The following is a 13,990-nucleotide window of genomic DNA, read 5'->3' as shown; positions in this document are numbered from 1 at the left end:
TGCTTTGGGGTTGTGTTGCAGCCAGTGGCACAGGAAACATTGCAAGGGTGGAGGGAAGAATGGATTCCACTAAATACCAGCAAATTCTGGAAGCAAACATCACACCATCTGTAAAAAAGCTGAAGTTGAAAAGAGGATGGCTTCTACAAACAGGACAATGACCCTAAACATACCTCGAAATCCACCATGGACTACCTCAAGAGACGCAAGCTGAAGGTTTTGGAATGGCCATCACAGTCCCCTGATTTAAACATCATTAAAAATTTGTGGGTAGATCTTTAAAGAACTGTGCATGCAAGACGACCAAAGAATATTACAGAACTAGAAGCCTTTTGCAAGGAAGAATGGGAGAAAATCCCAAGTACGAGAATTGAAAGACTTTTAGCTGGCTATAAAAAGCGTTTGCAAGCTGTTATATCTGCCAGAGGAGGTGTTACCAAGTACTGATTATGTAGGGTGCCCAAACTTTCGCAGGGTGCCACAATAATGTTTTTATTTTTTACCTTTGTTCAATTTATGACATAAAAAGTAACTATGCATCAATGTTTGGTGAAAATATTGTGCATTTTTTCCATTTCCTCAGAGACTGTGTTTACATCTTTTCCATTAAAAAATGACCAAAATATGTTATTTATTGAGGGGTGCCCAAACTTTTGCATACGACTGTATAACATTTGTAAATTATTTTGGCTGGTGTTATTTTTGAAATAAGGTTGATTTAAGAAATAAAAATCAAGTAGCATTTCTAGTTTTCATTGCTTGGTTTTGGTAGTTGTTTTGGTTTGAGAAAATCGCTTTGTTACTTCTGTAACTGATGGATTTGATTTCCCATGCTAATCGGTATTATGAGTTTTAATTTCTCTTTACAATATATGAGCCATATCCATATCAGTTCTGAATCTTGTCCTCATCTGGTCAACCGCTCCTGTTTTTGAATCAGTACCCCTGTTAAAGTAATCCACTGAGCTGACCTTGTCTTTTTATATTTCTGTGTTAAAGATGGGATTTACTGCCACTAACCCCATTACTATATGGCATCAATTCAATAACAGGGATCACTGTAGTTGCTCCTTGCTGTAGTTGCTTTTTGCTCTTTGGAACATTAGTAGGTTTCTGTGTGTTTCGCTACTGTCAGCCATAGCAAGGTCTATTGTATCGTTTGATATGTTTCCTCTGTGTTTACATTTTATAGCTATGGGCTGCAATCTACCCATTTTTTTCAAATGTCCTAAATCACTCCTAAATGGCTTAAATATCCTGACATTTCAAATGCTTTTTGTCAGTCCCATTACCTTAGAAGGTTGAATTATTTGCAATAGTATTTAATTCTTTTTGAATCACTTGTTAAACTGCAAAATATTATGAAAGTGTTTAGAAAAAACTGGTCATTGTATGTCAGATGCTGATCTCCATGTATTTACACAACACAGCTAATAAGGCAAACTATGCCTGAAGTTGAAGATCAAGATAGAAACCACAATGTAATATTGTACATAGCATTTGTTATACATTTAGCAATAAAGCAATTCATGTAAAAATTATTGTTCATATTTTTGGAAGCACAAAGACTTGTCACTCTGAGCCCATATATCATTCAGATGTGCTGGTGTGAATGTACCTCTCTTATGTTTTGGAATGATTAAATTAAAGCATGGTCTTAATACTGTACTCAGAGATTAGGCCCCTGTACAGCTGCATATTGTTGCCGCAGCAGTGGAAAAATATGAATGGAAATTGCAGTGTGAATGAAAGGCCAAGAAGCACATGTTGTGTGATGAACTTTTGTCTGTGTTCATCCATGTGGAATACGTCTCATTTTCCATAGGTTATTAATTTAGTCTGGTATATACAGGCCCTCGCTGAAGTGAACCCAGGCTGTGCAGTGGCTTAGCTCTAACGTGAGCTGCTCGTTTGTTTTTCAAAGACACTCAGGGCTGCGGGCAAGACCTACATGATCTTCTTCGTGCTGGTGATCTTTGTGGGCTCCTTCTACCTGGTGAACCTGATCCTGGCCGTGGTGGCCATGGCCTATGAGGAGCAGAACCAGGCCACGATGGAGGAGGCTGAGCAGAAAGAGGCTGAATTTAAGGCCATGCTGGAGCAGCTGAAGAAACAGCAGGAAGAAGCTCAGGTCTGTCTGTCTACTGGCTGTTTTTTCTAGTCCATCTTCTTACAGCTTCTGGGCATTATGGTTACGACTGGACGACTTAGACCTGGTTCATGTTGACCTTTTGCTTGTTCTGTTAATGTGTCTTACTCATGGCTTCACTCACACTCATCTCACGTGCAACAGGCCGCCGCTACAGCCACCCCAGCAGGTACGGTATCAGAGGACGCCGTGGAGGATGACGGTGGGGGGCGCCTGTCGCGGAGCTCCTCCGAAATCTCCAAGCTGAGCTCCAAGAGCGCAAAGGAGCGCCGCAACCGCAAGAAGAAATGGCGGCAGAAGGAGCAGTTGAGGGGCGAGGAGAAGGGCGACAGCGAGAAGATCGTTACTGAGTCTGACGAAGGCAGCAAAAGGAGCCGCTTCCGCTTTCCAGACAGCCGGCTGGGCCGGAGGACGTCCATCATGAACCAGGTGTGGGAGCTGGACGGCATGCTTGTGCTTGGGGGGGGGGAAGGGGCCTGCTAGCATCTTATTTTCCCAAAGGAAAGCCCATCCTAAGGGACAAAAAAAATGAAGTATGAAAAAAACAATAAAAAACTGCATGCAGCTGCGATTAATTTTAGGGCATTAAAGTGAAAGGCAGCTACCTCCATGTTCCTCTGATCGCAGCGTCGCCGGTTAGAATCCCGTGGTTGACAGTAATTTTACCACTGGGCCTCTAACCAAGGCTTTAACCTCACCACAGCTCCAGAGACTGGCTGCCGTCTCAGTTGTATGTCGCTTTAGATAAAATCACCTCCTAAATAAAGAAATGAAAATGAGGTTATTGTGAATAATTAATTTCTGGCTTAATATCACTGATATCAACAAGGTGAAGGCAAAGAGGCAATGAGGACTGGCATACTTGTGGGAATCAGTACATTTAATTCTGTCTTATTTAATTCCTGAGGTGTGGCTACAGATTGGAGTTGTTACGATGGCTGGATGTGGAGATATTGATCCACAGCTACTCGATATTTGACTCGAACATTTTCCTGTGGCAGTGATGGGGTCCATGCTTTCAATCGGCGTCATGAATTATTGATGCAGCTTTAAGAATCTTTCACTGAATCCCTCGAGTATTAGCACAGATTCTGTCATCATCCTTATGCTCACTTTACTTCAGTGTCTCAGTCACATTCCTTAGGAAGACTTTCATTTAAGAACTTGTTTAATTCATCCCTGTTTTGATTAAATGGATGAATCCTTACCCCGCTACCTGCTCCTAACGTTACACTGATATCTCTGTATGCTGAATTACAGAATACTGTAAGTGAACACTTAAGTGACATTTAAAAGTATAATTGAACATAACTGAGTATAAATGCAGGAAATGTGAATTGTGTGTAAATACGTTCTCTGTTTCATAGCAATGGCTGATAGTTACCTCATCTTCATCGACCCTCCCTATGACTCCCCCTTCTCATGACCCACCCCCACCCCCATCCATTTTCCCTCTCCTGCTGCTTTCTGCTTTCCCTTCTACCCCCCCCAACCCCCACCTCCCCCACCAGTCCCTCCTCAGCATCCCCGGGTCGCCTTTCCTGTCACGCCAGAACAGCAAAAGCAGCATCTTCAGCTTCAAGGGCCGCTCCAAGGACGTGGGCTCGGAGAACGAGTTTGCAGACGACGAGCACAGCACGGTGGAGGAGAGCGAGGAGCGCCGGGGCTCCCTCTTCATCCCGTACCGGCGCAGCAGCTACAGCGGCTACAGCCAGGGCTCGTCCCGCATCCATCCGCTGGCCCCGCATGGCAAGAGAAACAGCACGGTGGACTGTAACGGCGTGGTCTCACTCATCGGGCCTGGTCCGGGCGGACGCCTTCTGCCTGAGGTGATAATAGATAAGGCAGCTACTGATGACAGTGTAAGGACGTCCATGAATAGATCAGCCTAGGCATGGCGCTCCTCCTCCTCTTCCTCCTTCCTTCTTTGTGGTTTATCCTAATTAACTCCATGCCCCCCCCACCACTCTGTATGCAGCCCCTGTGTCCCAAACAGTGAGAAGAAAGAGGGGCAAGCACATTTATTTAGCAAGCAGCATGGAAGCAGTTACCCCTGATAGCCCATATCTTGACCATCACTCTGATATGAAACATAATTAAAAATTTAAAATATGTGCTAACTTTCCAGCCACTCAATTAACAACTGTTAATTGTCATTTCTCAATTAGTATGGTTAGGTCAGTATCAAAAGGTATTCATAGTGATAAGGTGTTAGGTGGGAAAAGCGATGGAAAAATGGAAGCTTGGGCAATGTTGTCAGCTTCAGATTCCTGTGATGACCAGGTTACACTGAGGTTGTCTGTGCAAATTCATTTTGCACTGTACCACTGTGCTTTTACTGCCAATGCCCACTGCTTGAGTGGCTGATGAAGCTCTTAGACCTTTCTGCACTGGTGCACATTGTGGGACAAAAGGTGACGCACCTGTACCCTGTCTGCTGTCCCGCCCTTGTCCGCCTGCCAGGTCTCTCAGATTCCTCCGCTTGCAATTTTTCGTAAAACAGGCAGCTGAGATACGTGCTGTTTATTATAGACTAATTCATAAAAGTCCGATTTCTTTGTTAATCCAATTCCATGATGTCCCCTGTAACTCAAGCTTTCAGACCTTTTCCTTACTTTGTACATCAGTGGTTTATCTGTCCATTCTTGGTAATACAATTGAAATAAGCGTGACGTTTATTTTTGTAGCTTTTGTAACGCAGCCACATGGTGCATGGATTAGGGCCGGAATTTCCTTTTTAAGTTTATGGAGGTTAAACAGGGACAGAATCAACACAGTCCTGCAAAGAAACATGTGAAGAAAGCAGGTCAAGAAAAAAACAACTTACAGCATGTCTGGGAGTCAAATAAATGCCCCAGGATTCATCAGGAGTCAAATTTAATGGGGGTGAGAAACACCAGTTTATAGATGTGGTCAAGAACCTGGGACCAGATGAATGAATCACCTTCCTCCTGGGACTGTTGTCAGCCATGCCCCCCATGTCACCGTGTAGGAAAAAAATGGTCATAAATATTATTCTTATTCTTTTGTATCCTTATTGCTCTTCCTTACAAAGCAAACAGAGCCTATTTGGGTTCCTCGTACTGATGACAGACCCTGCATGTGTTGGAGATCATTGTCAGAGAAGTTTAAGCAGGTTTTAGCTAGTGAATAAGACAGAAGCTGATCTCCAGTGCATTTCACATCCCCAAAAACATCAGCCATAAAGGACAGAATTTCCTGTTTTTGTGAGTCCTTGAAAGTTCAGGTTGCATTTCTACCTTGGTTATTCTTTTCCTAGAAACTTTTGATTAAGAAACTATTCCAGCAGCCATACTTCACGCTGTTAGCATGGTAGCTTGGCACCCCTTACACTCCTGACAGTCCAAGCTCTTCAGCTGCGCATGGGAATCCTCCTGTCTTGTGCGGCACCTTGACCTTTCTTCTTTTAAAATTTATGCATGTCAATGCATGTCGGACTCAGTGACGCACCCTGCACACACACTCACATGCATACACACACTCACATGCAACGCTAGTCCCATCCCTTGCCGAAGAAGACTGTGTGCCATATTCACCTCCTGGTTCATCAAGGAACAGATTATAGGTGTGACCGTGACTGATGCCGAATTATGGATATTCACCAGCATTATATTGAAAACACTTCATGTGTTCTCTGTAGGTGTGATTCATACCATTTGTTCCGGATGGAAAGTTCTCGTGACACTAGATGTCTATAAAACACCCAGTACAATGTGGACTTAAGTTCCAATTCGGTGTCCAGTTTAGTTGTCCTTCTGTTCTGTACGAGTCTGCAGGAGTGTATTAATCAGATTGGGGGGGCGGGAGGTGGGGGTGCAAGGACATCTCTACTGCACTGTCATTATTCTGCATCCCCACTCCTTGCTAATATTTTAGTCTCTTTGCTTACCATTCACATTACATTTTGGACAGTGTTTGGAGGCAGTTATGTTGACATGTCATTGTTCTAATGCCATGGATTTTCCTCCTGGCAGCAAACCACTGAGGTTGGGGTGAAGAAGAAACATTCAGGCTCCCTGATGGTGTCTGTGGACCAGCTCAACACCTCCTTTGGTCGCAAGGACCGAGCCAACAGTGTCATGAGTGTTATCACCAACACTTTGGTGGAGGGTATGGTTTCCTTTCACTGCATCTCCTGCACAATTTAAATATATTTTACTTACCTTTGCCTCTTTTTCAACTATGCTGTTAAGCTAATTACAATAGAAATTGCTGCAGATACTGTAGCTCCTTCAGTGAACAGAGCAAATGCTTGACTGATGCCCTTGTTCTTTGTTATACCATTGGCCTGTAGAACTGGAAGAGTCCCAGCGAAAGTGTCCACCATGCTGGTATAAATTTGCAAACACCTTCCTTATCTGGGAATGCTGCCCTGTGTGGCTAAAGATCAAGGAGATCGTGAACCTGATTGTGATGGACCCGTTCGTAGACCTTGCCATCACCATTTGCATTGTTCTCAACACCCTCTTCATGGCCATGGAGCACTACCCCATGACACCCCACTTTGCGGAAGTCCTGTCGGTTGGAAACCTGGTGAGAATCACCTTCATGATGGCCCACTGATGGCCCACTGATGGCCCACATCCCAACACATATTGTAGGGTATTTGGTCCATGGATTTACTCCTTGGATATCGTCATCTTTAATTCTTGTTGACTGTTTATGGTTTCTAGTTATGGTTGGTGCAGTTTGGATTTGATGGGGCCATCTATGGACCTGAAAAGCCTCCTGTTGTTATACTTAAACTCAGAAAATACTTCATATAACCACCTAGAAAATAATACAGGGACACACCAAGGTATACTCTCACAAAGCACTCTTGCCTTTGAGTTTACATTTTCCTGGAACATGGCGTACATCCCACAGAGCACTTCTGTTCTGAAGATGCAGACCCCAGCCTGGAGCCACTTTCCGATGGCAGGGTCATTAAATATGAAGTCCTTTTTTAAAGCTGAGCTGCATCTTCTTCCCCTATTCTGTGGCCTGAGTCAGCAATCTTGGTTTTGTCTGAATCTGTGTATGGTGTCTAGGGGAATTGTATATTTATATTAATCTACTCCAGCCCAAAATAAGAATTATAAAAGATATGAACCCTCAATGTAGAGAATAATTCTCTACATCCATTTTGTAACCCATTACTTGATTATAGAAATGCTTTTATTTTCCAAGATGTATAGATTATTTTTCTACTTCACTTGAATGCCTGCATTTAGCCAGTAAATTTTTGGTCTGGAAAATTTGTTGATACATGCTGTAGCTCTGGATTCTCAAAAAATGAAGGTGCTTGGTCATTGGTAACAAACTTCTGTCCTAACAGGTGTTCACAGGAATCTTTACAGCTGAGATGTTTGCCAAGCTCGTTGCTATGGACCCATATTACTACTTCCAGGAGGGTTGGAACATCTTTGATGGCTTCATTGTGAGCCTGAGCTTGGTGGAGCTGGGCCTAGCTGATGTGGAGGGTCTTTCCGTGCTGAGATCATTCAGATTGGTAAATCTGATGACACCTTTAATTTTCTCTTTCTGTGATTTTACTCTATACTTTACAATACTGCTTGTGAATTGCTCATCAGTGATTGCTATTTAGTCTGATCCTGCTGTTTCCTACTCTCACTCCTACACATTATGCTTTACACCCTAACCCCCTTAATCTCACCCTAACCCTACTTCTTTAGCTGAGAGTGTTCAAGTTGGCAAAGTCATGGCCCACTCTTAACATGCTCATCAAGATCATTGGGAACTCCGTGGGTGCCCTGGGTAACCTGACCCTGGTGCTGGCCATCATCGTTTTCATCTTTGCCGTGGTGGGCATGCAGCTCTTCGGCAAGAGCTACAAGGACTGCGTCTGCAAGATCGCGCAGGACTGCGAGCTTCCGCGCTGGCACATGAACGATTTCTTTCACTCCTTCCTGATCGTGTTCCGGGTGCTGTGCGGCGAATGGATTGAGACCATGTGGGACTGCATGGAGGTGGCCGGTCAGACCATGTGCCTCACCGTCTTCATGATGGTCATGGTCATTGGAAACCTGGTGGTGAGGAAGGGCTTCCTCTGTTTATCCACACCCAAAAAAAACAGAACATGACACAACCACCAATTCACTGCTACGAATATGTAGAATGTGTATGGAATAAACCACGATGAGGTGTGCAATTATATGAAAATAATAAATGATAACTTGGTGTAGCCAAGTTGGAATGAATTATTTACGTATATACACACACCTTGAAGTGGTTCACACCACTTATACCATGGATAACAAACAAAAAAATAATAGAATAAACTAGTCATGGTTAATTTTTCAGAAGAAAATTATTTCAATTAGAATTTAATAGTGTTCCAATGTGCTCTTAAAAATATAGTCCTTGTAAGGATACAGCGTCTTGTCAGGCTACTTACTGGAGGTAGCCAGTCTGTTAAATTATCAAAGAAACAGACAGGCACTTGTGTTTTGAAAACTGCTTAAGAATGTTAAGAATGACTGCTTATTTATGAGTATAAAGTCACGGGTTTTATGAACATGTTTAATAAAACAATAAAATGCATTGATATATAACTGTTATTAGGCTGCTGGAACCACCTGTACCATTGCATGAAAATAATCGACAACCACGTCGGTCTCTGGACCAATAATAAAATAGTTTTTTTACCAAAGCCATAGCATAAACACAGATAACAAGCACCAGACAAGAGACACCAATTACCTAAACACTCAGGAACCAGGGGAAAAAAACGGAATGGCCAGTGACATCTGCTGGCCAAACGGGGACATGACAGGGACCAATGCAAAGCTTTTGTATAAATCAAAATAATTGTTTAACCAGTAACCTTTGTGATAGAACCTGACTAACTAATTCATGCCCTCTCTAGGTATTGAACCTGTTCCTTGCCCTGCTTCTGAGCTCATTCAGTGCTGACAACCTGGCTGCTACAGATGATGATGGTGAGATGAACAACCTGCAGATATCTGTCATTCGCATTAAGAAGGGCATTGCCTGGGCAAAGGTCAAGATACGGGTACTGATCGCCACAATCCTGAAGAAGAAGGAGAGTGATGAGGCATACGACAAGAAGCTGTGCATCGGCAACCACACGGGTGTGGACATAAACCGCGAACTGGATTACCAGAAAAACGGCAACGGCACCACCAGTGGGATTGGAAGCAGCGTGGGGAAATACATGATTGACGAAGACCGCATGTCCTTCATCCACAACCCGAATCTCACCGTGCGGGTTCCTATTGCCGTGGGAGAGTCAGACTTTGAGAACCTTAACACCGAAGACTTCAGCAGCGAGTCAGATGCCGAGGGGAGCAAAGATGTGAGTAAGGAGGTGTGGGTGTGGGGAGATATGGGGGTGGGGATACCTCGGGATTTTCTATGTAGGGAAACACAAAGATATGCTGAAAAACAGGATGCTTAAGGAAGTTCTGATTATATCACAACACTACGTCTTACATCAACGGCAGAAAGAAGGAAAGAAACCAAGATTTGCTACTTGACATCATTAGCTGAGATTCATGTACTTTTAAAGGTGTGTTTAATTTGTTAATATATATTGAAAAAAATATTGAAGGACTATCTCCTTTTTCATTACTTCCAGTTATACTTTGCTTGACAGAGTATATATTTGGTTAAGCAGTGGCAGTACAGTAAATTGACTGATATAGGAGAGTTAAAATGTCTTGTGTCTTTTTAATGGTCTTCATTATGTTTATTCATTATGCAGTCATTTAGATCACACGGCCTAAGTAATAAAGCTGGCCGTTTATTTCGGTTTTCCTGTTTATTTGGGGGGCTTGCGAGGCTAAGATTGCAGGATGGATAGCCAAAGTTGCAGGATGACTAAGCAAAATAATGCAAGAGGAAAATATCCATCCAACATATATGATCTCATCTCTCAGCCTTTTTGACGGTGCTTTTGGCACCTCTGTGAGGAATCAGAGCATCAGACATTTTAAAAGGAGAATTACTTCATGGCTGATTTTATTTACTTTCTATTTCATTCATTAAAATACAGAAAATCTAAAATGTGCCACAGTTGGGACATTTGCAGAGTCAGTGTGGCATTGTTACTTTCCTCCAGGAAGGCTGCACAGACAGAGAGACACAGGCACACAAGTGCGCTCATTGACACACAGGTGCACATGCAATCTATGCATATGGCTCAGGGTACGAGCCCTCACCACTATATGCTGTATCAGGCATTCAGACAAGAGAGGTGGATGGCTCTAGGGAGTCAGGTTTGTGTTGTTTTTTTTGTTTGTACCGACAGCAGCATTTGCTAAGATGACCTTGAGTCAGTCTGGACGGAAGGCGAGTTTCATGGTGTAACCGTCCGGTCTAAGCAGTAGTTGCTCACACACTCTCCTAGAATGCATGCAAGGTCCTTCAGGCAGCTTGGAACGCCAATGGAATCCTTGTGAGCCTGAGAATCTCAATGCACGGTCACTGCAGTGGCTACTAATGAATTCTTACGAAGGCGATGTGCCATTGAATTCAAACTTCAAACCAGACAACGCAAGTGTCTATGCCATGACACGTTATGTTCAGAGTAACACTTTGGGCTTTGTGCAAAAAACTGACTTTTCCTTTGATTATACTTCTTTATTAAGTACACCTTTATCATTTGTTTCACATGAACGCTTAGAGCTGTGCTTTTGTACCTTTTGGAGTAATGTATTTTTGATACGCGCAGATCCCTGAGGTTGTCCCTGTGTTAGTTCACAGCTATGTACTGGTGCAGTGTCGCAGTTACTGTGGCGGCAGCTCGTTGCATATGCAGATGTTTTGTCTGTGGGTATCGTCTGTGCTTCTGCCCAGTTGTGCATGAGGCATTTCTGTACCGGGTCTCTGCCCCATGATCCTCTAGTGCTGCATCCTGCAGTGGTGCTTTTTGTTTTGAGATTCCCTCGGCAGATTTCCTGTGTGTGTATAAAATTTATATGTGCATATAGAAGTTTAGGTGTGTGTGTGTGTGTGTGTGTATGATCTGGCTCACATTTCTGTGAGGCCATTCTGTATTGCAAAAGCTGAGCATTGCACTGCCAAGTCTCAAACGTGGTAGGAAAATACGCTTCCATGCTGATGCATCAGAGTGTAGAACAGTCTGTGTGTTTTATGACTCAGATGAACAGTGTATGATTATTTTACGTCTGTACTGTCAGTATTGTCGGTAGTGTTTTCCTCTGTACATAATGCCTGTTTTAGCTTGTGCCTGAATGACCCCTCCCTCGCTGTGCAGTATGGGGCGGTTGTGTCAGCAGTCACACCGCAGCAGAATTCTTTTATCAGTCACACAATGTAATTGCATTACAATTACATGACTACATACTATCCAGCTCTGTGTTAAGCACAATTCTCAGTTTCCAGTAAATAAGTCCCTCCCTAAGTGCCAAACGGTTAATGGTCTCAGCCATTGCGATCTTGGTAATGTCATTACAGTTTCAGAGATGCACAGAACATCCTCTAAAAACCAAAAAGCTAAAGCATTCATGTTTATATACTGGATGAAGTCCAACATACATTCTGTAATCAGTCACCAAGCAAGGTTAGATGTATCTAGATTAATTACATAACAACCCATGCAGTTAAAATCTGCTTGCTTACTGAAACTTACTTATTAACTTATACATGTTGCGACATCTTGTGCATAAATAGCAGTGGTTGAGTAGTTAACATGCAAGTGTTGCAGTGAAATGAACACCTTTGGTGTGAATATAATTCAACTGGGTACATTAGGGCCTGCTGAGGATGTACAGATGGATGTACATTAGATACTGCTCTGTAGCAGATTGAGTTATAAAATAGCTATGATTGTGATTGCACCTTTTGGCTCCCTTAGCTTCACATCGGATGAGTGTATTAAAGGAAACTACGGCGCAGCTTTTTAGAGGGACTGCAGTCTCTCATGCCAGAGCCATGCGGTGAGATGACATAGGTCAATGGATTAGCCACACAGCAGCTGCTCATCTCGGGGATCTCCTGGTGGATCGTTGGGTTTCCCCTGTTTGAAATCACCACAAAGAATATTAGCAGGGCAGGTGGAGACAGGAGGGAACTGGATATGGGCCGTGATGTGATCCGTCCTCCCCCCATCTGTACAGCTGGATGACACCAGTTCATCAGAGGGGAGCACCATCGACATCAAGCCCGACGTTGAGGATGTGGTGGTTGTGGAGGCAGCGGAGGAGTACTTGGACCCGGACGCATGCTGGACAGAGGGTGAGTGTGACCCCAGGGCCAGATGAACATGGAAATGATGGAGGTTCCAGGGTGTTTCTGAGGTAACATTAAAATATCTAGTCTTCTGGAAAAACACAGGCATGTGTCCTTGACTTTGGAAGCTAAGAACACCTTATCTTAGAGGAGGGCCCCAGATGAACTGAGACTCTGATACAAACACACCCTCTCTTCTCATAGATATAAGCACACATCTTCGTACTTTCTTTTCTTTTGTTTTATGCTTTAGCTGTTTTGTCTATTGTACATAAAAAATACTACACTATGGATTTTCAGAGCTGGTCAAATTCAGCAGTCATTTCAGCAAAATCCAACAGAGTATTCCAACAAATTCCTAAAAAGAACTGAAGAGAGGAGATTTAGTCTATGAAGTCTTTGGTTTGTGCTGATTATCATGGATGCTGTCTGGCACAGCCTGCATTGCACGGTACAAGTGCTGCGATGTGCCCATCACTGAGGGCTGGGGGAAGTACTGGTGGTACCTGAGGAAGACCTGCTACCTGATTGTGGAGCACAACTGGTTTGAGACCCTCATCATCTTCATGATCCTGCTCAGCAGTGGGGCACTGGTGAGGTCCGGCCTCCTCACATTCACATGAACACACGCAAACCTACATGCATGGTCAGCATGCAGTTAGTACGCCATCATAGCTGGGAGTTGAACTGCAGACTCCCAAAATTAAACAAGATTTAAAAATTTTCTTGCTGTAAATTTGAAATTGTTGGGTCAGCTATAAACAACATTCTGAATTCATTTTATCTGTTGCGTGTTTTTTTAGCCTCTTGAATTACTGATGTTGATCTTGTAATGAAGTTACGCACCCAAAATTCAGATGAAACATTTAAGATAAAAAAAAATACACAATGGGATCAAAACATAGGGGAAGAAAGAAAAAGAAAATAACAGAACAGAAGTGAATCATAAACAGCAGTGTGGAAACCATTTTGGATCCAGCAAGGCCTAGGAGGTCTTTACAAGCTCTTCTTACAGCAAAGTGCACATCCTAAGTAGTCATTTTCTGCTTATGATACAGATATTGTTCTTAATGTATGCAGAAATGCACTTACCTCCTAACCAAAGAATCCGGTTTGGGCTGCAGCTGTTAGCGGTTTGAATTCTCTGGGGGAACCACGGCCCACAAATACTTAAGAGCATAAAAGATCTGAGTGTACTGCATGTGCATAGGAGGAAAAGATCATCCTTAATGTACATTTTGTCACTGGCAAAAGATGTTGGAGCATCAACTAATACTATAGCTGCATTTCCAGCCCCTTTAGATTGTATTATACACGTTGGCTATCTTCTCTCAGATATAGACAAAGTGATACATGTTTCCTTTGGTTTCCTTTGTGCTGTTTGTTGGGCCTGAACCAAATTCAGCCATTTTTATGCACATGAAGTCAGTCTGTAAAATAAGGAAATACATGTCAGTTTTCACTGAACTTGCCTTCTTTATTTTAATCAGGTTTTATATCACTGTTGTATTTTAATTGTGTAATTTTTCCACTGGGACATTTAAAAGAATTTAAGCATTAATTGCATTTGTGTCAACGTTTGAGAATCTTAGCAGATTAAGTCAG

At 42.9% G+C, this 13,990-nt stretch overlaps 1 protein-coding gene across 2 annotated transcripts in view; it reads left to right on the top strand.

The window, feature by feature from the left end:
• scn8ab (sodium channel, voltage gated, type VIII, alpha subunit b) overlaps positions 1-13,990 on the top strand; it is a 73,058-nt gene that overhangs the window by 39,496 nt on the left and 19,572 nt on the right. For both annotated transcript variants that reach the window (XM_023790666.2, XM_023790667.2), the window contains exons 10-19: positions 1,925-2,131; positions 2,294-2,578; positions 3,661-3,978; positions 6,145-6,280; positions 6,465-6,703; positions 7,488-7,661; positions 7,846-8,202; positions 9,039-9,488; positions 12,274-12,391; positions 12,824-12,978. In XM_023790666.2, coding sequence (XP_023646434.1) covers positions 1,925-2,131; positions 2,294-2,578; positions 3,661-3,978; positions 6,145-6,280; positions 6,465-6,703; positions 7,488-7,661; positions 7,846-8,202; positions 9,039-9,488; positions 12,274-12,391; positions 12,824-12,978 — 2,439 coding nt within the window. The remainder of the gene's footprint in view (positions 1-1,924; positions 2,132-2,293; positions 2,579-3,660; positions 3,979-6,144; positions 6,281-6,464; positions 6,704-7,487; positions 7,662-7,845; positions 8,203-9,038; positions 9,489-12,273; positions 12,392-12,823; positions 12,979-13,990) is intronic.

This window comes from Paramormyrops kingsleyae, chromosome 8 (genome assembly GCF_048594095.1).
Source record: "Paramormyrops kingsleyae isolate MSU_618 chromosome 8, PKINGS_0.4, whole genome shotgun sequence".
NCBI classification, from domain to species: domain Eukaryota; kingdom Metazoa; phylum Chordata; class Actinopteri; order Osteoglossiformes; family Mormyridae; genus Paramormyrops; species Paramormyrops kingsleyae.
This window is presented reverse-complemented; position numbering and strand designations above follow the sequence as displayed.